General features: G+C 37.2%; 1 protein-coding gene and 1 long non-coding RNA gene across 2 annotated transcripts in view; one reads left to right on the forward strand and one right to left on the reverse strand.

The window, feature by feature from the left end:
- The window catches only part of LRP6 (LDL receptor related protein 6), a 170,011-nt gene that overhangs the window by 56,189 nt on the left and 88,966 nt on the right, over nt 1–24,856 (forward strand). The window contains exon 3 of the mRNA XM_021092344.2: nt 16,176–16,373. Within this exon, the coding sequence (XP_020948003.2) occupies nt 16,176–16,373 (198 nt within the window). The remainder of the gene's footprint in view (nt 1–16,175; nt 16,374–24,856) is intronic.
- LOC146403407 (uncharacterized) lies at nt 3,774–11,343 on the reverse strand. The gene is made up of 3 exons (XR_014803826.1): nt 9,661–11,343; nt 4,531–9,186; nt 3,774–3,971 (listed from the first exon to the last, which is right to left on the reverse strand). It is a non-coding gene; the product is annotated as an uncharacterized LOC146403407 (long non-coding RNA).

The following is a 24,856-nucleotide window of genomic DNA, read 5'->3' on the forward strand; positions in this document are numbered from 1 at the left end:
GCCTCCTTCCATGATTTTTCTGACTGGTAAAACCCAGATTCTTATGCTCCAGTCCCAGTTGCAAGCTAGGTTAAGAAAGCAAATACCTGGTGTTTTCAGTTTTTTTAGTTCAGGTAGTGGTTCTGCCTCATAAGGTGGAGGATTCTTCAAAGGAAGGTAGTTTAGATGCTGGATACCCCCTTAAAAATTCCAAGTGTCCATGACAGAACATTTTGTAAGAGAATGGTCATAGGATTTATCCCTATCTTTGCTATCATTGAATACTGTATTTTTTTTCCTTTCTGTTGAGAAGATGGAGTATGATAGTAGATAAAAAAGAAGGCAGTTAGTAGAAATATGATTTTGTAACTGGAATGAGTCTTAGGAATTATCTAGAAGCCAATCTAAAGCAGAAAATATGAATTAGGGAGTTCCCGTCGTGGCGCCGTGGTTAATGAATCCGACTAGGAACCATGAGGTTGCGGGTTTGATCCCTGCCCTTGCTCAGTGGGTTAAGGACCCGGCGTTGCCGCGGGCTGTGGCATAGGTTGCAGACGAGCTTGGATCTCATGTTGCTGTGGCTCTGGCGTAGGCCGGCGGCTACAGCTCTGATTCAACCCCTAGCCTGGGAACCTCCATATGTGGCGGGAGCGGCCCTAGAAAAGACAAAAAAAAAAAAATATGAATTATAAGAGGAATGCTGTTCACTGAGAAATCATCTTTACTCCTATTAGTGAAATCATTTTCTACTCCCATTAGCCCTCATAAGGAAGCTGCTATATAAAGTAGTGAACAACACCTTTATAATATCACCAGTGATGCATTTATTTGGCTTTTGTCCCTGTAGCATTAGAGCAAAATGCAGTTCAGTAAGAGCAGGTCAGGTAAGCTGGAGATATGGACTGAGGCAAGGGCAAGATTCTCCTCAAAAACGAGTTTTGGGATTCCTATAAAATATCAGGCCTGTAATTGAAGCCCTCAGAAGGCACAACTGAAATTTTACCTTTATTCTCTTCACCAGAGAGAAGTCAATGAAGTTTAAAAAAAGTCAATGAAGCCATACATATAGTTTTTAGGTTTGAATGATGGGATGTTCTTGTCAACTAGTAGTAAAGTGTTATAGAATAGAGACTAATTATGTAGATTTATTATGTATAAGTCAGTTTTAAGCTTAGGGAAATAATGTATAATAAACCTTTATGAGTGTTGCTATGGAAAATCTATACAGTGGGCACACAAAGGAGAGAGTAATCAGTTTTACTCAGGAGGCTATTGCAGGTTGGTGCTCTTTAGCTGAGCAGTTGCTGGCCAGAGGGACAAGGTGTGAAAATGGGTATTAGCTTTTAGTCAGCAGGAATGCTTTGTGCCAGACTCTCTCATGGCATTGCATATTCAAGGAATAACAAATAACTTGTAACTGGAGTGTAGTAGAATAATGATATTCATTAAAATAAAATTCTGCTTGTGTTTGGTTTTTTTTTTTTTTTTGGCCGCACCTGCAGCATTTGGAAGTTTCTGGGCCCTGGGTTGAATCCGAGCTGCAGTTATGACCTATGCCTCAGCTGTGGCAACGCTGGATCCTTTAACCCACCTTGCTGGGCTGGGTATCGAACCTGCAACTCTGCAGTCACCTGAGCTGATGCAGTCAGTTTCTTAACTCATTTCATCACAGTAGGAACTCCCTCTACCTGTGTTTTTCAAGGATATGGTCCCTGTAATAAGAGCCACATATAAAATGGCCCAAGAGCAGGTGAGCGCAGATCATTATTAAAACACTTCAGTGCTGACTATAAATATGCTTGCCATTATATTAGATGGTTTTAGGATAGGAGAATACAGTGATAAATAACATAAGGACTTAGAATCTAGAGGGGTGGTAAACATGGAAACTGTCCTGATATCATATGTATTTGAGATGTACAAAGCGCAGGAGCCCAGAGGAGAGAGGGTTTGAGTCGTCAGGAAATGCCTCCACCAAGGTGTGGTGACATTTGAACTGTCCTGAAGAATCAGGATATTTATGAGTGTCTAGAAGGAGGAGAGTGGAATTGCACATATCATTTTTATTAGAGGAGCTCAAAATGTATCACTTAAGATTTCTTCAGAAAGAGTATAGTTACCAGCAGTTTGGCAAAATTGCTGTAGTTAGCATTTTCTTTGATGAGAGTAGGGAATTAAATTTAGTCTGTTATTTATCTCAGGTTTATAAGCTTTATCTTCCGTTGGTATTCTACCAGTGTTGTTTCTGAATTAAATATATTCTTTGTATTGTGTCCAGAAACTCTATTAAATTAGTCAACTAGACTGGGTGCTTAAAGGATCATTTTTCTCCAGGATAATCAGTTTATACATGCGGAATTCCATTATGATGCATATTGTCAGAGCAAGGATTCTATTTAATAGAACCCGTGTTCTTTCCTGTCTCTATAGTAGAATCTTTTTTATTTGGTTACTGTATATGCTCTGTAAAAACAAATAATCTAAAATGAATGCTTTCTTTATCTTCTGATAATCACCATATACTGTTAAAATAAGATACTAACACACACAATTAAATAGAGGGAAAACAGTGTTCTATCAGGAAATATCCTTGAATTCTCCAACATCCTCTTCACTTAAAAACCTAATCTACTAACTAATGTAAGACCAAACTGGTTCAGGGATCAGGAAGAGGAAGGATATGTGAATTTTGCATGACAATCTTCACTCTTCATAGGCCAGAATTTTTTCACTGGATTTTTCCCAGTTTAATTAATAATGGGTGTGATTTTAGAAATTGTGTCATAACAAATTTCATGGCAAGAAAATGTTTTTGAGGAACTGGTGGCTTTTTACATAGTTAGATTTTTTTACCTTAGGTGTGTCACGTTATGTTCTTAGAATGTGGCATGACATTACTTATCCTTTGAAGTTGCTTGGTTTCTTATGAAGCATTTTTTTTTTTTTTTTTTTTTTTTGCTCTGTTACTATAGTCCAACTTCATTGACTATTAACATCCTTATTATTTTATTTACCTTTTCTGTCTAACTCTTCCTTAATTTTTACACTATTTTTTGGTTACTCTTTTGGCTGGTTCTTTGGATATGAGAAGGAAAAACAATGAGGTCAGTATGCTCATTTCATCCTTATCTGAACTTGGCATGTTACCCCTTAAACTTTGTCTATATCCCATCAATATGGACTGTTCACATTTGCCAAATCTTAGGAGCCATCCTAGTCTGTCCTTTGTCTTTCTTCTTCCATGTTGATCCATCCCTCAATTTGATATTTTGAATATTTCAGAAGTTTTGTGTCTTCATTTTCTTTCTCTAATTTCCTCCCCCTCTAGCCAGTCCCTTGGTGTTATCAACAGTGATTTGTAAAAGAATAATCTTAACCACTTTTCTGCTTACAGTCTTAAGTAACTTATCCCTCACAGGCTGTGCAGTCTAAGCTTCTTAGCAGAACAGGATAGGTCCCATCCATGGGACTTCTTTTGTTGCCTTGTGTCCCCCAACGGTACGCTATATACTGCGGCTCTAATGTCCTAATCGTGCTTTTTCTTGTCATGACTTCTTATGTCCTTTGCATAGGCTCTGTTTTCTTCCTGGAATACTGTTTCCCATTTTGGCAACTGCCTAAATAAAAGTATTACTTCTTCTGATGAGCTTTTATTGAAAATTCTTAAATTCACCGGCTTGATTGGATATCAGTTCCCTGTACTCTTGTAGCACACTGTTCTTACCTCTCTTGATATATTTGTCACTGTCTAGATTGCAAGTTTCATAAGGATAGTAGTTTTGTTTAATTTTTGATTTTTTTTTTTTTTTTTTTTTTTTAGGGTTATAGGTGATGCATATGGAAGTTCCCAGGATAGGGGTCAAATCAGAACTACAGCTGCCGGCCTGTGCCACAGCCACAGCAATGCCAGATCCAAGCTGCATCTGCAAACTACACCAAAGCTTGCGGCAATGCCAGATCCTTAACCCACTGTTCAGGGCCAGGGATTGAACCTGCATCCTTATGGATACTAGTTGGGTTCGTTTCTGCTGAGCCACAATGGGAACTATTTTGTTGGTTATTTTCATATTCCTATGCCAAACACGATGCTTAGTAGCTCCTAGTAGATGCTCAGTACATTAAAAGAAATTAAATAGTATCTTGGTAACTTCAAAAATATATCTTTTTCTGCTGCTTTCTTTTTGTTTTCTGTATTAACTTTGTAATGAGTTTTTAACTTAAAAGTTAAATAACAATAGAAATGTTTAGTATTTATAGATGAAATTTATTACTTTAAATATTAAATATTTGAACAAATGAAAATACCAGCAAGCTTTATTTAAAAATTCTGAATTTTTATCACATTCTCTCTCTTTTTTTTTTTTTTTTTGGCTTTTTAGGGCCACACCCTTGACATATGGAGGGTCCCAGGCTAGGGGTCCAGTTGGAGCTGTAGCTGCTGGCCTGTGCCAGAGCCACAGCAATGCAGATTCCGAGTCATGCCTGTGACCTATACCACAGCTCATGGCAATGCCAGATCCGCAACCCACTGAGCGAGGCCAGGGATCGAACCTGCATCCTCATGGATACTAGTCAGGTTCTCTAACTGCTGAGCCACGACAAAAACATCTTTTATCACATTCTTATCTGACAAATGTTTGTTTCATTTGTTGTAGTTGAAGCCTTTTTCTATTCCTTGAAGTAACATGACTTGGTATATTTCTTAGGGTTGAATAATGGAAGGGTTGTCTGTTAGCTTTGATGAACAGTGAAATGTGTATAATTTTATTTATTACTAAAATTCTTCTTGAGCTAAGTAGTTCTTTTGTAACAACTTTTTATTACATCATAAACTAGACACTGAGTTTTTAACAAGTTTAGTGCTTCCTTAGACAAGCTTAGTGGCAATTGTAAATTATACCAAAAGGACAAAGAGACTATTGCTGTATCCATTTTGATAGTGTGCAAATTACTTATGGTCAGCCCTATGAGTTATTTATAATTTATCTACAAATTATGATAAGTATTATAGCATGGCAAAGTAAGCTACACGAGCCCAAAGGTGTAACTCTACTTTGTTTAGGCAAGCTAGGAAAGACTTCTGCAGAAAAGAAGTTTCCTTTGTATTAACTTAAAAAATAGTCTTTTGTTTCTTATTTGTGTTTAAGCAACTTTATTGAGATGTAATTTATATGCAGAAATATGTATATTTTAGTGTTTATAGCTTGATGGGTTTTGATAAATGTATGTATTCTACCATTACAACTTTCTTGAATGGTGTGATAAAGTGGGGTTTGGGGAGGGGAGTAATTTGTCTTCTGTTGAATTTTAGGAGTTCTTCATGCATTGCAGGTGTAAGTCCTTTGTCAAGTATGTATAATGTGCTACAATAGGTTGAATGTAGAAAGCTCAGATTTTGTCATTGGCAACAAATTGAGTGATAAGGTCATTTCATGTATTTCTGAGAAAGTATCTGCCTGATATGTTTTACTAACCATAGCTTGTCATTCATTTTTTTAAAAAGTAAATATGGTGTTCCATGAAAAAAAAGCAGCTAGCTCAGTTGGCCAAGTGCTTTTTCTCAAGACAACCATTATACTTTCATATGCAGCAGAATTATTTTCTCTGTAGATCCCATTTTGTCATACAGAACTTTAAATGTGTAATCTAAGGTCAAAATCTAATGAAATTAATAATTTTTCTGCCTTACCAGTATCAGTGTTCATTGAGACAGACTTTTCTTTTGTATGTGATGAAGAATAAATACAGTGAATAAGCACAGCTGGTTGCCACTCCCTTCATTTATATTAAGGTGCCACCAGTTTTATCCACCCTTGCTTTTGGATCATCAGTGTAAATATCAACATAGGTAGGTAGTTCAGGGTAATCTCTGCAATTCAAAAAAGTTATTTAACATTTTGAATATTTCAGCACCACTTATTTATTGTTCCAAGCATTCACATAGACGAATCTTCTTTGGTGATTAGTTGGTACTGACTAACAAGAACCGAAGAACAAGCTAAACAGTACGTCTGGCCTCACCTGTAGCTTTTAGTCATGTGTAAGGCAAAAGCACAGATTCTTAGATGACATTAACTTCTGTCTTCATGTTTGCAGCTTAATTTAAAATGTCGTTTTACTGTATCTTTGAAAATTGGTGATGCTGTAATTTCTTTTATCAACTTTTCACTGAGGAGGAATTCAGTAATGTTAACTGGAGAAAGCTTTATTGGTCTCAATTGTTGTATGAGTTTCTCCAGCTGCAAAGCTGTAATAAACATCATTTGGCTTTTAATGAGTTCATATTTACATTTAAACTTTGCAATTCCTTTTTCTTTAAACTCTGAATGATTGGACTCAAGATAATGCCTCAACTTTACCAGAACCAAATACTGTTCACAATAAGATAAGCTAGTATAAAGTTTGCTTTTGTAATACTTTGTTTTTCATTTATAGTTTTGCTCAGGGTCTTGGACTGCTCCCTTCTGCGAGTCAGAGAACTTGCTCTCTAATAGATCAGTATCATAATTTAGCATATATAAGCATTATAGCTATGGGTTGAAGAAGTTTTTTAATCTCACCCTTTTGGCCAGTGATCCATTCTTAAATGCCAAACAGATAAAAGTAAATTTTCTTTTAAGCTAGAACATTATTAGTAAATTTCAAAATATAAAAGTTTAAAAGAAAATTTTAACATTAAGAATATTATAAAACAAAATGATTTATTTACTCCTTGATGTGTTTTTGCTTTGGACACAAGGAAAATTTCAGGACTTCAAAAATAACACATTTTTATATGATAATGAGGCACAGAGATTATAGCAGGTATAATCAAAGGTAGCTGGTAAGAGTGCAGGAGTGCTGAGAATAAATTGAGATAATCTGTGAACATAGTTATATCCAAAACCTGCTGCCTTAGAAACTTATAGAAAATGTAATAGACAACTAGACATTCCATGAGCCACCAGGGTGAAGTCATCGCCACAACTCATGTAGCCATGAAAAACTCCAGAATGAATGGGAGAAAGGCCAAATAAATACATAAGACTTAGCAATATTCTGAAAATAGTTTTGACCCTGCAGACCTCCTGAAAGGATTCCTAAGATCTCCAGGGGTCTTTGAACCACACTTTGAGAACCACTGCCCTCGGTATGGTCTATATTCAGTCCTTTGAGGTGTCTCAGCTAAATGGTGGTCTTGAGACTTTTTACTCTGGCCTGACAGAACATTTAAGACCACCTGCATTGCTTGACTTCTGGCATTTTGGTTCTGTTCTCAATCTGATAATCCTTGAGGAAATTATGCATGCACAGTGGGTTCTTAGTCCAAGGACCCATGGGATCCCTGAACCACCACCCCCCCAGCCCCATTGCTCAGTATAACTTTCTCCCAATGTAACTTTCTCTCAGTGTAACTAACTTTTCTCCCTACAGGTTCTAGTCTTTCCCCCCAAATTCTCACTCCTTAAAGCTTAGTGAGGTCAGTGTTCCTAACTTCACTTTTGGCTTTCCACTCTTTGGTTGGTGAGTTGTTACCAAGTTGAGTTCAGGTGACTTTGGAGCTCACCCAGTGAGTTTCCCTTGTCCCTTGGTTTGTGGTCTTGTGCTGCCTTATTTTCAGTTCCTGGAAATAGCTGCCTCTTAAATTTTGTTTAATTTTATGATTATTTACTGTGGAATAGCTAGCTGAGTAGAAGTTAATATGCGATGGCTGCAATTTCATGAGTTAATTATTGGTAGTGATTATGAGCATTTTAAATTAGGATAGAGTAAAATGGTATGTGCAAAAACATTAAGCACAAGAATATAATATGAGAAAAAATGTATATGTAAGTATGACTGTGTCACTTTGCTGTACAGCAGAAATTGACATAACATTGTAAATAAACTGTAAGAAAAAAATTTTTAAAGCAAGATAATTTTTAAAAAGGTAGGCACAGGAAACTTCGTGATGCCTTTTGGAAAGAGTATGTAGTCGCTGTGTTTAGAGTCAAATGCAAGTCTGCTCATAACACTCTTCCCCCAGGTTCTTGGCAGAAGCCATTAACTAAAAAAATCACTGAGTTTCTTCCCCTCACAGCTCTGACTAGACTTCACAGTCTTTATGAACAGATACCAAAAGTCACTAATGGTTGGCTGTTAATGGGAAAAAAACCTATTTGTCAACTTGGGGCTGTAACTATAGGATTGAAGGTAGGGGGTTCTAGGAGATAAAACTAAGAAGTTAGGCTAGTCCTGTAGAAAGGCCCTAAGCTCTTTATATATATGAATATTTCTGTTGTTTTGTTCTACTGCCATTGTCCATTTGCTTTAGTTACCACCTCATTCTTTTTTTTGTCCATGCCCATATGGCACGTAGGAGTTCAAGAGCCAGGGATTGAACCTGCGCCACAGCAGTGACCCGAGCTGCTGCTGTAACAATACCAGATCCTTAACCTACTGCACCACAAGGGAACTCCACACCTCATCCTTTTTCACTTGGGAAATTTGAAATAGATTTGTAACTAGTATCTGTATTTTTCTTCTTTTAAATCCAGTACGCTACCACTGTGATCTATATAAAATGTACAAGTTTGACCATGTCATCCCTCCTCCCAAAATGATCCAACTTAGACCATGTCCTCCCTCCCCTCCAAACCATCCACCTTATCAATGGTTTCCCAGTATCTACAGTGTTAAGCTTAAGCTCTTGAATACAGATATAAGACGCTGTGAGACTTTATCCCTTTCTTTTCCAGCCTGATCTCAAACCTTTCCTTTTATGCTGTAATAATATTGGAGTGCATGTAGTTCCTTTTATACACAGTGCAATATTTTGTCCTTCCAACTTCCTATGAGCAAGCCTGCTCCTCCTTCAGGGCTCTACTCAGGTGTCATTATCTCTGGTTGGACTCATAGCCCCTCATTTGTTGCTTTCGGAATACTTGGGATCACAGTTACCTCTCTTACACCCCTTGCTATAATACTTGAAAACTGTCTTTTCTGAAAACTCTTTGAACACCAAGATCACACTTCAAGGAATGTTTGTCACTTGGTAGGTGCTTAGTATTAGTGAAGTTACATTGAACTGCATTGGTGAAAATTAAATAATGAATAATCCAAAAAAATGTTTCTACTGTAGAGAAAAATTTGACAAATACTAAAATGTTTAATACCATGCAAAGCCAAAACTATTCAAAGCAATCCTTTTTTTTTTTTTTTTTTTTTTTTTTGCCATTTCTTGGGCTGCTCCCGCTGCATATGGAGGTTCCCAGGCTAGGGGTCTAATCAGAGCTGTACCTGCCAAGCCTACGCCAGAGCCACAGCAATGCGGGATCTGAGCCGTGTCTGCAACCTACACCACAGCTCATGGCAACGCCAGATCCTTAACCCACTGAGCAAGGGCAGGGATCGAACCCGCAACCTCATGGTTCCTAGTTGGATTCGTTAACCACTGTGCCACAATGGGAACGCCTTCAAAGCAATCTTAATGATCAGTATATAAAGTACAGTTGTTTTGTGATGTTTAAAATTGTCATAACATTAAAAATTACTACTGTCTGGGAGTTTCCGTTGTGGTGCAGTGGTTAACGAATCCGACTAGGAACCATGAGGTTGTGGGTTTGATCCCTGGCCTTGCTCAGTGGGTTAAGGACCCGGTGTTGCTGTGGCTGTGGTGTAGGCCGGCGGCTGTATCTCCGATTCAGCCCTTAGCCTGGGAACCTCCATATGCCGCAGGAGTGGCCCTAGAAAAGGCAAAAAGAGAAAAAAAAAAATTATTACTGTCTGATATAAAAGTGTAGGGAAATGGAAGAAATAGTAAAACTAATATTTATATACTATGAATTATTAGAAATATTAAAAGTGGTTTGAGCAGAGTGTGCTGCTGTCTTCTCATTGTATAACTTACTATATGAAGCAAATATTCCATTTTATGTTTGGATTAAGCTTTCAAAATGCTTCATCCTTTGTGTTTTCAGTGTTGTAAATTATCTCAGTTCATTCAGTGTGAAATTTTTTTGCTGGCCTCATTCTGAAATGTCTTTATCCTTGTTGTCACAGCTACTTTCCTCACTGAAGTTGATAAATTAGTCTTGACTGTGTTCTCCTGGTTGTGTATCTATCCAGAGTCTTGAATGGCAATGGTGTCAACATTCCCATAGTCAGCTATTTCTTCTGTAACTCCATTTATTTTCAATTCAGATTTTACTTCCCATATTATCACTTTTTATTTCTTTGCTGAATTTTCATCTTTCTTGGCCAATTCCATTTGACAGTTCATTTTCATAAAATGTTATATGGTTTTATCTGTACAAGGAGGCAACAACAGATAGATACTTTGCTCTCTGTGTATGAGCTGAAAAACAGGTGGGTGGGGCCCAATCATAGACTTTGAAAGAACAATGGTTACTGATGATCAAACACATCTGTCATTTACATAGTGATTTGTGGAACTGGCAGTAAAATTTGTGCTTTGTGCACATAGAGTTCATATATTTTGATAACTAAAATTTGTGTTGTGGGGGACTGGTTATTTAACTAAACTGTGGTAACTGAAGTTCATACATATTGGAACTGTGCAAAATGATGACTACTTGTACAAACCTAAGAATGCAATATTGGAAGGAGCCTATAAGAAGAATCCTGAAGTTTGCTTATACTTTATGGTAAATGTGCTTCTGAGTTGTCACATACTGTATGCATTTAACAACTAAAGAAAGTCTGAGAAATTGTTTATTTTGGTACAGATAGAGTTTAAATTTCAGGGGTTTTTTTTTGAAGAAAGCTTCTACATGATTCTCTTTGCCATTTTTAGGTTGTTCTTTGACCTTATGCATAAGGCTGCTTCTCAATGGAGCAGTTAATTTATGGGTATAATACCTGATTGGGAAAAGATAGACACAGATAATCAGCTTATCTTCCCACCTTTTTTTTTTTTTTTTGTGCTACTTATGGAGATCCAAAATAGTGAAAGGACTCAGATAAAAGTGAAAAAATTTAGACCAGAAGAAGCAATAAAAGCAAAACTAGGAGTTCCTGATGTGGCGCAGTGGAAAGGAATCCAACTAGGAACCGTGAGGTTGCGGGTTCGATCCCTGGCCTCACTCGGTGGGTTAAGGATCCAGCATTGCCATGAGCTATGGTGTAGGTCACACATGCGGCCCGGATCCCGTGTTGCTGTTGCTGTGGCTGTGCTGTAGGCTGGCCTACAAAAAAACAAAACAAAACAAAACAAAACAAAAATAAGTGGACCTACATCAAACTGAAAAGTTTCTGTATAGCAAAGGAAACAAACAAAAAACCCTACAAAATGAGAGAAAATATTTGCACTCCATATATCAGATAAAGATTACTATCCAAAATATATAGAGAACTCACACAACTAGTTAAAAACAATTAAAAAAATGAGCAGAGGCATTAAATTGTTTTCAAAAGAAGACATCTAAATGGCCATTAGGTACATGAAAAGATACTCCACAACACTAATCATTGGGGAAATGCAGAGCAAACTCCAGTGAGATATCATCTCCCATCTATGAGAATGGTTATCATCAAGAAGACAGGAGGCAAGTGTTGGTGAGGATGTAGAGATAAGGGAATCCTTGTACACCTTTGATGGGCGTGTAAATTGGCTCAGTTACTATGGAAACCAGTATGAAAGTTCCTCAGAAATTTAAAAAAAGAATTGCTCGAGTTCCTGTTGTGGCGCAGCAGAAATTAATCCAACTAGGAACCATGAGGTTGCGAGTTCGATCCCTGGCCTCACTCAGTGGGTTAAGGATCTAGTGTTGCTGTGAGCTGTGGTATAGGTCGCAGACTCGGCTTGGATCTTCCTTTGCTGTGGCTGTGGTGTAGGCCAGCAGCTGTAGCTCTGGTAGTCTGGAAACCTCATATGCCTCAGGTGCAACCCTAAAAAGCAAAAAAAAAAAAAAAAAAAAAAGAAGTGCCATATGATTTAGCAATTTCACTTTTGAATATACAGTTGAACATTGAACAAAATGGGTTGGAGTGCCGAACTTCCGTACACTTAAAAATCTGCTTGTAGCTTATAACCTGCTCTTCATGTATACATGGTTGCTCTATATCCGGGGTTCCACATCCAGAATTTAACTGACCATGGATTATGTGGTACTGTAGTATTTATTATTGGAAAAAATAAAATCTGCCTGTATGTGGACAACTCAGTTCCAGCTTCTCTTGTTCAAGATCAGCTGTATACCATAGGAAATGAAAACAGGAGTTTGGAAAGATACATGTACTTCTGTGTTCACAATAGCCAAGTTAGAGAAATAGCTTAAGTGTTCCTCAGCTGATGAATGTTAAAGAAGTATACACAGAACACAGTGGAATATTAGCCATTGAGAAAGAAGGAAATCTGCCTTTTGTGGCAATATATATGGACCTTAAGGTCATTATGTTAAATGAGATAAATGATATTAAAGACAAATACTGTATAATATCACTTAGGTGTGGAATCTAAAAAAGCTGAACTTATCAAAACAGTAGAATGGTGGTTACCAGAAGTTGGTAATGGAACTGAGGATATATTGTTTAAGTGGACAAACTTAGAACTAGTAGATAAGTTAATCACAAGATAGTGGTTATAGTCAGGAGTACTATATTATAAACTTCAAAGTTGTTAAAAGACTAGAACTTAGGAGTTCCTGTTATGGTGCAGTGGTTAATGAATCCGACTAGAAACCATGAGGTTGCAGTTGGATCCCTGGCCTTGCTTAGTGGGTTAAGGATCCGGCGTTGCCGTGAGCTGTGGTGTAGGTCGCAGACGAGGCTTGAATCCCATGTTGCTGTGGCTCTGGCGTAGGCTGGTGGCTACAGCTCCGATTAGACCCCTAGCCTGGGAACCTCCATATGCCGCTGGAGTGGCCCTAGAAAAGGCAAAAAGCCAAAAAAAAAGCCTAAAAAAGCCAAAAAAAAAAGACTAGATCTTAATTATCCCTACTACAGAAAAGAAATGATAATTATGTGATGTGGTAGAGGCGTTTGCTAATGCTGTGGTGGTAATCATATTTCAATATATAAATCTATCAAACCAATATATTGTGTATCTTAAACTGACATGATGTTATATGTCAATTATATTTCAATTAAAAAAAGAAAATTAGACTAGGAAGACATTGGATTTGGATCGCACAATAGTAAAAGAACAAAATGATGCTTGAGTTGATTTCAAGCTGGGAACTGTAAAATTATGTCATTGGCTAATTGCTTTCTTTTTAAAACTCTTGGTGAGAGATCTAATATTCTTATCATAAATTTGTTCCAAATTATTTTAAACTATGAAATATATAAATCAGAGGTAAGTTATTCACTAGAACATTATGAAAATATTCACTGATAGAATGATCTTTGAACAGTTGGCATTTAGCCAACTGAGACATGAAATTAGCATGTCAAACTTCATAGGGAAATGCTACCACCAAATTCAGTCTGTGATCATTGGAAATCTCTAGTCAGTTTCTCTGCCAAGTTGTTCTTCAAATATATTATTTCTTTTCTGCTGGCTGTTGTAGACAAGCACTCTCCCATGTAATAGCCTTATTAAGAATGCTTCAGCAAAAGGAATACTAAACCAAATCAGAAAATGGGAAATTTATCCTTTATTTACTTTATAAAAATCTCATCTTAATCCAGATATTGCATAAAACATAAATGTAGAAGAGGTAATAAAGAGTAAACATTAACCAAACAATCAACTATAATTGTAATGCTATAAGGTACTCTGAGAGCTTGCAAGGGACTGTATAGTCTAGTTTGGGCCTTAAGGGAAGACCTCTTTTAGAGGAAACACTACCTAAGCCGAACTCTGAAAGAGGGAGATAATGTGTAGAGGGAAAGCCCTGTACTGCCAGGGAGTGTGGTACCTGGCATATAATAAGCAAAGTGAATAGTGGCATTAATTGAAGCTGAAGAGATGGGTAGGAGCCAGATAGTAGAGACTTAAAGCTTATGTTAATGATTTTGGCCTTCATGCTAAAGTGAGATGCTATAAACAAGGGATTTATGACATAAACAACAATAGCCATATGTAGGGATTGTGAGTCCTTTGTATATAGTAACTGCTTTAACTCTCAAAAACCCTATGAAATAGATCTGTTTTAAAGCCTCATATTATAAGGAATATGAGGGACAGAGAGGTAAAGTGACTTGCTTTATAGATTCCATGTCTGGGAAGTGGCAGACCTGAGCAGCCCACCTCTGGTATCTGTGCTCTAAATCCCTGCTATACTTTTTTATAACCCAGGCTTTTCACACTTATAGGACTTGTAATTATAAATTACATAACTTACAAATGGGTAGTTTCAACAAAAGAATAATTCTCTTGTGCAGTGATGTTTCAAATATGACATTCATACCACTAGGTGGTATGTGGATGAATACCTTTTATTTTAATAGTTGGGTATTTTGATGTGTATTAGTATTTATGTCTTTTAAGGCATCGCTTTTTGTCCAGAAACCTAGAAATTACCCCCAGTTTCTGCTCTTCCCTTACCCATAGCCAAGTCCTGTCCATTTTTCCTTCTCAAATATTTGTTGACTTTGTCCTCTGGCAGTCTCTCTCTCTCTCGTTTTTTTCCAGCTACACCCATGGCACATGGAAGTTCCTGGGCTAGAGATTGAATCTGAGCCACAGTTGCAGCTGTGGCAATGACAGATCCTTAACCCACTGCACTGGGCTGGGGATTGAACCTGTGCTGCTGAAGAGACAATACCAGATCCTTAACCTTCTGTGCCACAGCAGGAACTGCTCTCCTTTTAAAAATAGCTTTTTAATTTAATTTTTATTCATTTATTTACTTAGGCCATGCCAAAAATTAATGTTATTTTATTAAATAGAAACTTTTTTCCAGCATTGATCTGTGTTTTTCCTTTTCCATTTTCCTACTGTATTTTGTAAGTGGTTATTGTATGAATAAGACATTGTGGGGACTAGAAAGTCTTGTGTTTTTTTAAAGAAGCTAAGGGAACAACTGAGGAAAAAATGGATAAGTCTTTTGTGTTAACCTGCATATTTACGATTTCTAGTGCTTTTTATTTCTTCTGTGGCTTTAACTTCTGCTGTCACTTGCCTTAATGTTGCTTCCCTTTTGCTTTCCTTAGTGTTACTAAATATTACACCTTTATATGTTATAAGCCTAATAATTCAATTTTTTGGCCATATCCATGGCATGTGGAAGTTACTGGGCTAGGGATTGAACCTGAGCCACTGAGGTGACAATGCCAGATTCTTAACCTGCTGAGCCACCCAGGAACTCCCTAATAATACAATTTTGTAATTACTTTCTGTGCAGTTTTTAATCCATTAAGAGAAGAAAAGGGAAAAATGTATTTGTACTGCTTTTTTTTTTTCTTCCTTTCTTTCTTTCTTTTTTTTTTTTTTTTTTTAGCTTTTTAGGGCCGTACTTGTGGCAGATGGATGTTCCCAGGCTAAGGGTTGAATTGGATCTAGACAGCTGCCAGCCTACACCACAGCTGCAGCAACACCAGACCCCAGCTGCGTCTTCGACCTACACCACAGCTCATGGCCACGTTGGATCCTTAACCCACTTAGTGAGGCCAGGGATCGAACCTGCAACCTCATGGTTCCTAGGTGGATTTGTTTCTGCTGCACCATGACTGCCTTTTATAATTACCTACAAAATTATCTGTTTGCTTCTTCATGTGGATTTGAGTTAACATCTGGGTCACTTCTTTTCTGCCTGATATCTCTTGTAACGTAGTTCTACACACTGCAAATTCTTTCACTTCGCTTATCTGGGAATCTCTTTATTTCACCTTCATTTTTGAAAGATAGTTTTACTGTATGTAAGATTCTTGGTTGACATTTTTCTTTTAGTACTTCCAGTATGTTATCCTACTTCTTTCTGCTGTCAGTTCTGATGAAAAATCAGCTCTTAGTTATGTTATGGTTTCTTTGTAAGTGATGAGTTTTTCTCTTAGTGTACTCAAGATTTCTTTGTCTTTCAACAGTTTGTTGAACTGATATGTATAGTTGTGTATCTCTGTGTCAGTCATACTTGGAGTTTATTAAACTTGATGGATGTTGGGCTAATATTTTTTAAATCAAATTTGGGAAGTTTTTGGTTATGATTTATCTGAAATTATTTTCTTCCCCTCCCCCCTTCCCTTCCCCTCCTTTTCCTCCCATAGTAACAGTTTTAAGATACTTGGCTGTTAACCTGCTTATGTCATGAGTTTATTTTTCTTATGATTTTTAGGTTCATGTACTGGACAGACTGGGGAGAAGTACCAAAGATAGAACGTGCTGGAATGGATGGTTCAAGTCGCTTCATTATAATAAACACTGAAATATACTGGCCAAATGGACTGACTTTAGATTATGAGGAACGGAAGCTTTATTGGGCAGATGCAAAACTTAATTTCATCCACAAATCAAATCTGGATGGAACAAATCGGTAAGATTGCCTTGAAAATTTATTTATTTATTTATTTATTTATTTGCCATTTCTTGGGCTGTTCCCACAGCATATGGAGGTTCCCAGGCTAGGGGTCTAATTGAAGCTATAGACGCCAGCCCACGCCAGAGCCACAGCAACACAGGATCCGAGCCGCGTTTGCGACCTACACCACAGCTCACAGCAACGCCAGATCCTTAACCCACTGAGCAAGGGCAGGAATCGAATCCGCAACCTCATGGTTCCTAGTCGGATTCGTTAACCACTGCGCCACGACGGGAACTCCTAAAAATTTATTTTTAAACGTTAGGTTAACACTGTGATATCTTGATGTAGTAAACAAATTATGCTAATTTTATTAAGAAGAAATTAGCATATTTTAGGCTGATTGTCAAAGTGGATGGAGAATAGACTTGTAGTTTTCTTTTTAAAAAGATAACTACACTTATCTATCTTGGTAGCATTTAGAATTTATGGGCTGCGCTTTCTCCTTCTTTACTCTGAGGTAATTTAGTTTCGTCAGGGGTTCTCGACCAGGGATAGTATTTCCATTCTTTCCCAGAGCGTTTGGAAATGTGTGAGGAATTTTGGTTAACACAAGGATTGGGAGTACTACTAGCATTTTAGTTCCTGAGGAGCCAGGCTTGCAAAACATTCTGTAATGTCTGGACACCTAATACAGCAGAGATTTATTCAGAATTACCCACAAAGCCCCCCCATGCACTGTTTGTAGAAGTTTATTTGATAAATCTGTAGACCAGGACTGGCTGGCCAACCTTTTATGTAAAGGGCCATACTGTAAATATTTTAGGCTTTGTGGGACATATCTTTCTTGCAGCTACTTACCTCTGCTATTTGACATGGAAGAAGCTATACATAAGCTATATGTGTGTGTGTGTGTGTGTGTGAGAGAGAGAGAGAGAGAGACATATACACACACACATAAGGAAATGGACATGGCTGCATTCCAGTGTGTGTGTGTGTGTGTGTGAGAGAGAGAGAGAGAGAGAGGCATATACACACACACATAAGGAAATGGACATGGCTGTATTCCAGTAAAGCTTTATTTGAGCCAGTGGACTAGTTTACTGATCCTGGACTAGGAGAAAACTTAACTGCGTGTGTGCTACACCCAGTATTCATGGAAGACAAAGTTGATGTATAAACACGAAATTTCTACTTGGACCAGGTTCAGATTTTAAAAACACAGAAACTGGGAGCCTTAGGTAGTTCAAAGAATTTTTCAAAGAATAAAAATTTTTAATCTGAACCATGAATGAGGAAGCATTTATAAGTGTTGAAAACCAGGGAAGATTTAAAGAATTTATTTAAATAAACCTTTTTTTTTTTTTTTTTTTTTTTGTCTTTTGTCTTTTGTTGTTGTTGTTGTTGCTATTTCTTGGGCCGCTCCCGCGGCATATGGAGGTTCCCAGGCTAGGGGTTGAATCGGAGCTGTAGCCACCGGCCTACGCCAGAGCCACAGCAACGCGGGATCCGAGCCGCGTCTGCAACCTACACCACAGCTCATGGCAACGCCGGATCGTCAACCCACTGAGCAAGGGCAGGGACCGAACCCGCTACCTCATGGTTCCTAGTCGGATTCGTTAACCACTGCGCCACGACGGGAACTCCTAAATAAACTTTTAAAAATTATGGAGTTAGAGAATTTTTTGCCTTGTTGCATAAGAAGGATGAAATGACTTACAGAAGGATGGTTTAAAAATAATTAGAAATAAGTATTTAAAAATTAGTAAGCATATGATGAGTATGAAGACATAATTGCTGTTTGAACTTCAGATTTGGCTTTGAGAGGGCTACCAGGGAGTGAATATGGCCATATTGTGGTTCTTTGGTTCTTTTGGGATACCCACACAAAAACCAATTAAACTAGATAGCAAATCTGAAGACATACCATAAAATTAACCTCAGGCATCCAGAAGTAAAAGCAGGTAAGGGCAGACCTCTAACAGCCACAAGACCTCCATCATATTACTGTCTGTGCAAGACTAAGTCGAGAGAGTGAGTGGGGAATTTCATTCAGCTTAAAAGCAGAGGATGTCCAAAATAGCCTTAACTATTTGCTAGATAGTGTGGTGGATTATATGAAGAGCAGAAGCTGAAATAAGAGGTTTGGGGTTGCTCACTCCAATATCAGGCAAGTACAGTGTGTCCATGGTAAAGATGGATAGAGCAGTCTGGCTCCAGAGAATTCTCCAAACAGACCTGCTAGAGTTCTCTACCAGGACAGGTAATATAGAGTAGAAATAAAGTTGAATAGAATAGTAGCATCAAAATAGAGTACACAGCAGGGAAAATCAAAGAACAAAAGGGGAAGGAAAGATAAGGATGTCAGAGGAAGAGCTGAGCTTAGAAAGGAAGGTACCGTATTTTTTAACATGTGAAAATAGAAGAGCAAAGTAAAGTTATTAAAACTACTTTGAACACCACTTTGTTCTAATTTCACATAAACAAATGTAAAAGTTTCAAGGTGTAAAATCCCATTCAAGGTTATTATATATTTTATAACAACTTAACTTTGAATGCATACTTAAGTTTTACATTGTCCTCTCTATATTTAATGATTGTGATCTCACAGTATATCTCTTTTTACCCTGTGTACCCATGAATACATTATTGCGTAGTTATTTTTACTACTTTTGCTTTTAACCTTCATAACTATAAGTGATTTGCTCATCACCATTACATTAGAGTACTCTGAATTTAACCATATATTTACCTTTCTTTACCAGTGAGGCTTATACTTTCTTTCGTATGTTTTCCTGTAACTAATTAGCACTCTTTTGTTTCAGCTTGAAGAAAGCCCTTTAACATTTCTTATAAGGCTAATACAGTGGTGATGAACTTCTTCAGCTTTTGCTTGTATGGAAAACTCTTTATTTCTCCTTCCATTCTGAAGGACAGCTCTGCTGGGTAGAGTATTCTAGGTTGGCAGTTGTTTTTCTTTCAGCTCTTTGACTGTATCATGTCACTCCCTTCTTATCCGCAAGGTTTCTGCAGAAAAATCTACTGATAGTCTTATGGGGATTCCCTTGTGTGAAACAAGTTTTTTTTTTCTTTCCTCTTTCTACTTTCAAGAGTGTCTCTTTGTCTTTAACTTCAGACGTTTTAATTATAGTGTGCCTTGGTATGGATCCTTTTGGATTCATCTTATTTGTAACTTTCTGGACTTCCTGGAACTGGCTGTCTGTTTATTTCCCCAGGTTAGGGAAATTTTCAGCCGTTATTTTGGAATGAGCTTTCTGGTACTTTCTGTCCTCTACTTCTGGGACAGTTATGCAAGTAGTAGTCCACCTAATGGTGTCCTTAAAACTGTTGTCATTTTCTTTTATTATTTTTTTTAATTTTTGCTTCTCTGATTGCATGAATTCTACTGCCTTGTCCTTGAGTCTGCTGATTCTTCTGCTTGATCTAGTGTTCTTTTGTACCCCTCTGTTGAAGTTTTTGAGTTCAGTTGTTGCATTCTTCATTTCTGATTTCTGTTTAGTACTTTCTTCTATTTTCTATTTTTACTTTTATTGCTTTTGTTGTTGAAATTTTCACTTTTTTCATGCATTGTTCTTTGGACCTTGGTGAGCATATTTATGATTGTTCTTTTGAACTTTTTATCACATAAATTCTATATCTTTGTGTCATTAAGGCCTGTTTCTGGAGTCTTTGTTTGAAAAATATTCCTCTGTTTCTTCATTTTCCTTGACTCTCTGTGTTGGTTTCTGTGCTTTAAATAAAACAGCTACCTCTCCCAGTCTTGTCATTGTAGTCTTGTGTAGGATATGAACCTTAGCAATCAGCTTGGCCCAAGCTCTTGGTTGTCTCACAAACCTTTATGATTGTCCAAGCTGCTTTCTTTGTTCTTCTTGCTCCTACTAGTTTAATTGTCAAGTGTTCCACAGAGGAGGATCACAGTCAGCACTTTGATGCAGGCTGATTGGAAGTCAGATCCCCAAGCAGCAGCTAGGAAAGTATATAGTTTTATAGTTTGGGACCTTTTAGGGAGAATCTTGGAGATAGGCTTTTTTTTTTTTTTTTTTTTTTGCCTTTTGCCTTTTGCAGTGGATCCAGGTATATAGCTATGGAAAAGGTTCCTCATATACCCATTCAGAGCTGTTTTATTGTTTGAAGCAATCCTCTTATATTGTAGGACTTTTGAATGCAAGCTTTGTTGACTTTCAGAGCCAGGGGCCCATCCTTTGAGTGGCATCCATGAAAAATGGAGTAACAGGTGTGTGTAGAAGCTGATTCTGTGAAGATATTGGAGGTTTGGAGAAGACTAGAGAGACAAGGCAGAGATGGTATCTGTTGGCTTCCCTGCTCTCTGAGGAGGATTGCAGTTAACCTTTGAACATCTGCTAAGGTTAGAAGCCTGACCATTAGACAGCAGCTTTTAAAGTATAAAAATAGAACTCTTTCAAGGAATGACTGGGAGATGAGCAATTCTGACTGCTCCCTCTGTGCTGAGTTCTCCTGGGCTAGATATCTTATGTAACCCTCACAGTAATCAGAAGCAAAAACCTATCATAGACACACAAATGATTAGTAGAAAAATTATCAGATCACAGAGAGAAAGAAAAGAAGGGAACACTTGAAATACAGAATAGCTGGAAAACAACAAGATGGCAGTAGGAAGCCTATATCTATCCATAATCGAATTATGTGGAAATGGATTAAATTCTCCAGTGAAAACATAAGAGTGGCTGAATGGATAAAAACACAAGACTTACTGTATGTTGTCTGCAAGAGACTCACTTCAGCTTTAAGGAAACACATGCTTTGAAACAAAGTAAAAGGATGGAAAAATGTTTTCTGTGTGAATAGAAACCAAAAGAAAGCCGAGGAGCTATATTTATATCAGACAGAATAGACTAAGTTGCAGGCTGTAACAAGAGAGAAAGAAGGTCATTATATAATGATAATGGGGTCAGTCTAAGAAGAAGATGTAACTTGTTGTTTATATACCCAACACAAGAGCATCTACACATATGACAAAAATATTAACAGGCCTGGAGGGAGTAATAGACAGCAATATAATAATAGTAGGGACTTCAGTACATCACTTTGAATAATGGATAAATCACCCAGGCGAAAATCAATCATCAAACATTGGACTTAAACTATATGTTAGACCAGGTGGACTTAAGAGACTTTGAAAAACATTTCTATCCAACAGCACCAGAATACTCATTCTTTTTTTTTTTTTTTTTTTTTTTTTTTTTTTTTTTTTTTTTTTTTTTTAGGGCCACACTTGTGGCATACAGAAGTTCCCAGGCCAGGGGTTGAATTGGAGCTGCAACTGCTGGCCTACGCTAGAGCCACAGCAACGTGGGATCCAAGCCATGTCTACGACCTACATCTTAGCTCGTAGCAACGCCGGATCATTAGCCCACTGAGCGAGGCCGGGGACTGAACACACATTTTCATGGATACTGTTTGGATTCATTACTGCTGAGCCACAATGGGAACTCTAGAATACACATTTTTCTAAAGCACACATGGAACATTTTGCAGATAGATTGTATGTTAGGCCACAAAACAAATCTTAATAAATTTAAGAAGGTTGAAGTCATAACAGATATCTTATTTGACTGCAGTAGTATATGAAATTAGAAGTCAATTGCAAGAAGAAAATTGGAAAATTATCACCTCACATCTGTTAGAATGGCTTCTATCAAAAAGACAAGAAATAAATCCTGATGAGGATGTGGAGAAAAGAAAACTCTTGTGTACTGTCGGTGGGAATGTAAATTGATGCAGCCGCTGTGGAAAATAGTTTGTAGGTTCCTCAAAAAATTAAAAAAGATCTACCATATTATCCAGCCGTTCCACTTCTAGGTAGATGAAGAAAACAGAAATACCTAACTTGAAAAGATGCTGTTCATTTCAACAATATTTACAATAGCCAAGATATGGAAACAAACCAAGTGTCCATTGATGGTTAGATGGATAAAAAATTTGGTATATATCTATATAAAATGGAATATTTTTCAGCCTTAAAAGAGAATGAAATACTGCTTTTTGTGACCAGACAGCTTTGCTAACCAAACATTTGAAAAATAATTAATACCAGTCCTCAAAGTCTCCCAAAAAAAGAGAAGAGGAGGGAACACTCACAAACTCATTTTATGTGACTAGCTTTGTCTGATACCAAAACCAAACAAGAGGTTTACAAGAAAAGAAAATTACAGGCCAGTATTCCTAACAAATATAAATTCAGAAATCCTTAACAAAATGCTAGCAACCCAAATTTGGTAGTACATTAAAAGGATCATATACCATGAATCAAGTGGGATTTATTCCAGGGATACAAGGATGATTTAGTATATGTGAATCAATCAGTATGATTCAGTACATTAACCATTAACAAAATGAAGGATAAAAATCATGATCATCTCAGTAGGTGCAGAAAAAGCATTTGACAAAATTCAACATCTTTTCATGATTAACTCTCAAGTGGGTGTAGAGGGAACATACATACCTCAGCATAATGAGAGCTATGTATGACAGACCCACAGCTAATATCTTTCAAAGGTGGAAAGCTGAAAGTTTTTCCTTTACAGTCAAAATAAGACAAGGATGTCCACTCTTGGTTCTTTTTATTCAACACAGTACTGAAGGTCTTAGCCAGAGCAGTTAGTCCAAGAAAAGAAGGAAAAGACATCTAAATAGAAAGAAGTAAAACTATTTGCAGATGATCTGGTATTATATACAGAAAGTCCTAAAAACTACCACAAAACAATTGGAACTAATAAATTCAGTAGTAGTGCAGGATTATAAAATTAATACACAAAAATCAGCTGTGTTTCTGTATGCTATTACTATATTACAAAGCTATGGTAATCAAAACAGTATGGTGTTGGCATTAAAAACAGGCACATAGATCAGTGGAACGGAATAGAGAACCCAGAAATAAACCCACAGTTTGGTTGATAAATTTATGACAAAGGAGCCAAGAATAAATAGTACAGAAAGGATAATATTTTCAATAAATGATTTGGGAAAATCGATATCTACATATGAAAAGATGAAACTAGATCCCTGTCTTATACCACACCAAAAAAAATCAGTGCAAAAATGGATTAAAGGCTTCAGTACAAGACCTGAAACCATAAAACTTAAAGAAAAACAGGACAAGCTCCTTGACTTGGTCCTGGTTATGATTTTTTTGTGTGTTTGATATCTAAAGTAAACAGTACAGAGGCTCCTCAAAAAATTAAAAATATTACTTCCATATGATCCAATAATCCCACTTCTGAGTATTTATCCAAAGTAACTGACAGAAGTATCTTGAGATAACTGCACTGCCATGTTCGTAGTAGCATAATTCACAATATCCAAAACATGGAACAATCTATGTGTCTCCTATCAGTGGGTCAGTCTATCAAAGAAGATGTCATAAATCATATTTATTTGAATACTGTTCAGCCATGAGATGGAAGGACATCTGTTCTTTGCAGTAATATGCGTGGACCTTGAGGCCATAATGCTTAGCGAAATGAGCCAGATAAAGACAAATATTGCATGGTGTCATTATATGTGGAATCTTAAAAAAAAAAAAAAAAAAAAAAGTCAAATTCATAGAAACACAGGAAAAATGGTTACCAGACAGTTAATTGAAAGCTCATATCAGTACTTTGTGTTGAAAAAATACCTACACATAAATACATATGTTTCTTTACTATGACCACTGCTGAAGACTAGGGGTAAAAATCATACCATTCAGGCGAAATGGTTGATTGTATGTCTCCTGCAAGAAGTGTCCAAGATGAGCTAGAATATTATGTCATATTGGACAGCAAGGAAGCTATTACAGGCTACCAGGGTCATTTCAGAAAGCCTGGAGAAATAACTTGAGAAGCCTCTCACTGGTCAAAGATTGATAGAAACCCATCAAGTGTGTTTAAATCCTTGTGTTCATAATGATTATTTGTTTGTTTTTGTCTTTTCTAGGGCCGCACCCATGGCATATGGAGGTTCCTAGGCTAGGGGTTTAACTGAAGCTGCAGCCGCCGTCCTACACCAGAGCCACAGCAACACCAGATCCTTAACCCACTGAGCGAGGCTGCAGGGATTGAACCCGCAACCTCATGGTTCCTAGTCGGATTCGTTAACCACTGAGCCACGACAGGAACTCTGTGATATATTTTTAAAAGAAGTAAGCAGCTTAGATTATGAATGGAGAACCAGTTCATTACCCTGAATGTTGCTAATGAAGAGGAAGAGTCAAGCAGTTTGTGCTCCCTTTCCTGTATGAATCTACCAGTAGCTAACCAAGTAGTAGGTTAAAGAAAGCTATTCCAGCTAATTTTAAAAATGATATAAAAGGAATAATTAGAATATCAGCATTTTATAACTTCCATTGAACCACTGGATCTAGGCATTGAACTTCAATAGCTGCTAATATCACAACAAGGAAAAGAATGAATAGACGCTTTTTTTTGCCACCTGATGGAAGAAAAGAGCATCCCTTT

The sequence above is a fragment of the Sus scrofa genome, chromosome 5 (assembly GCF_054392235.1).
Source record: "Sus scrofa isolate SSC_HxYL_T2T_F1_AM1 chromosome 5, Sscrofa_HxYL_maternal_Yorkshire_Landrace_v2.0, whole genome shotgun sequence".
NCBI lineage: Eukaryota > Metazoa > Chordata > Mammalia > Artiodactyla > Suidae > Sus > Sus scrofa.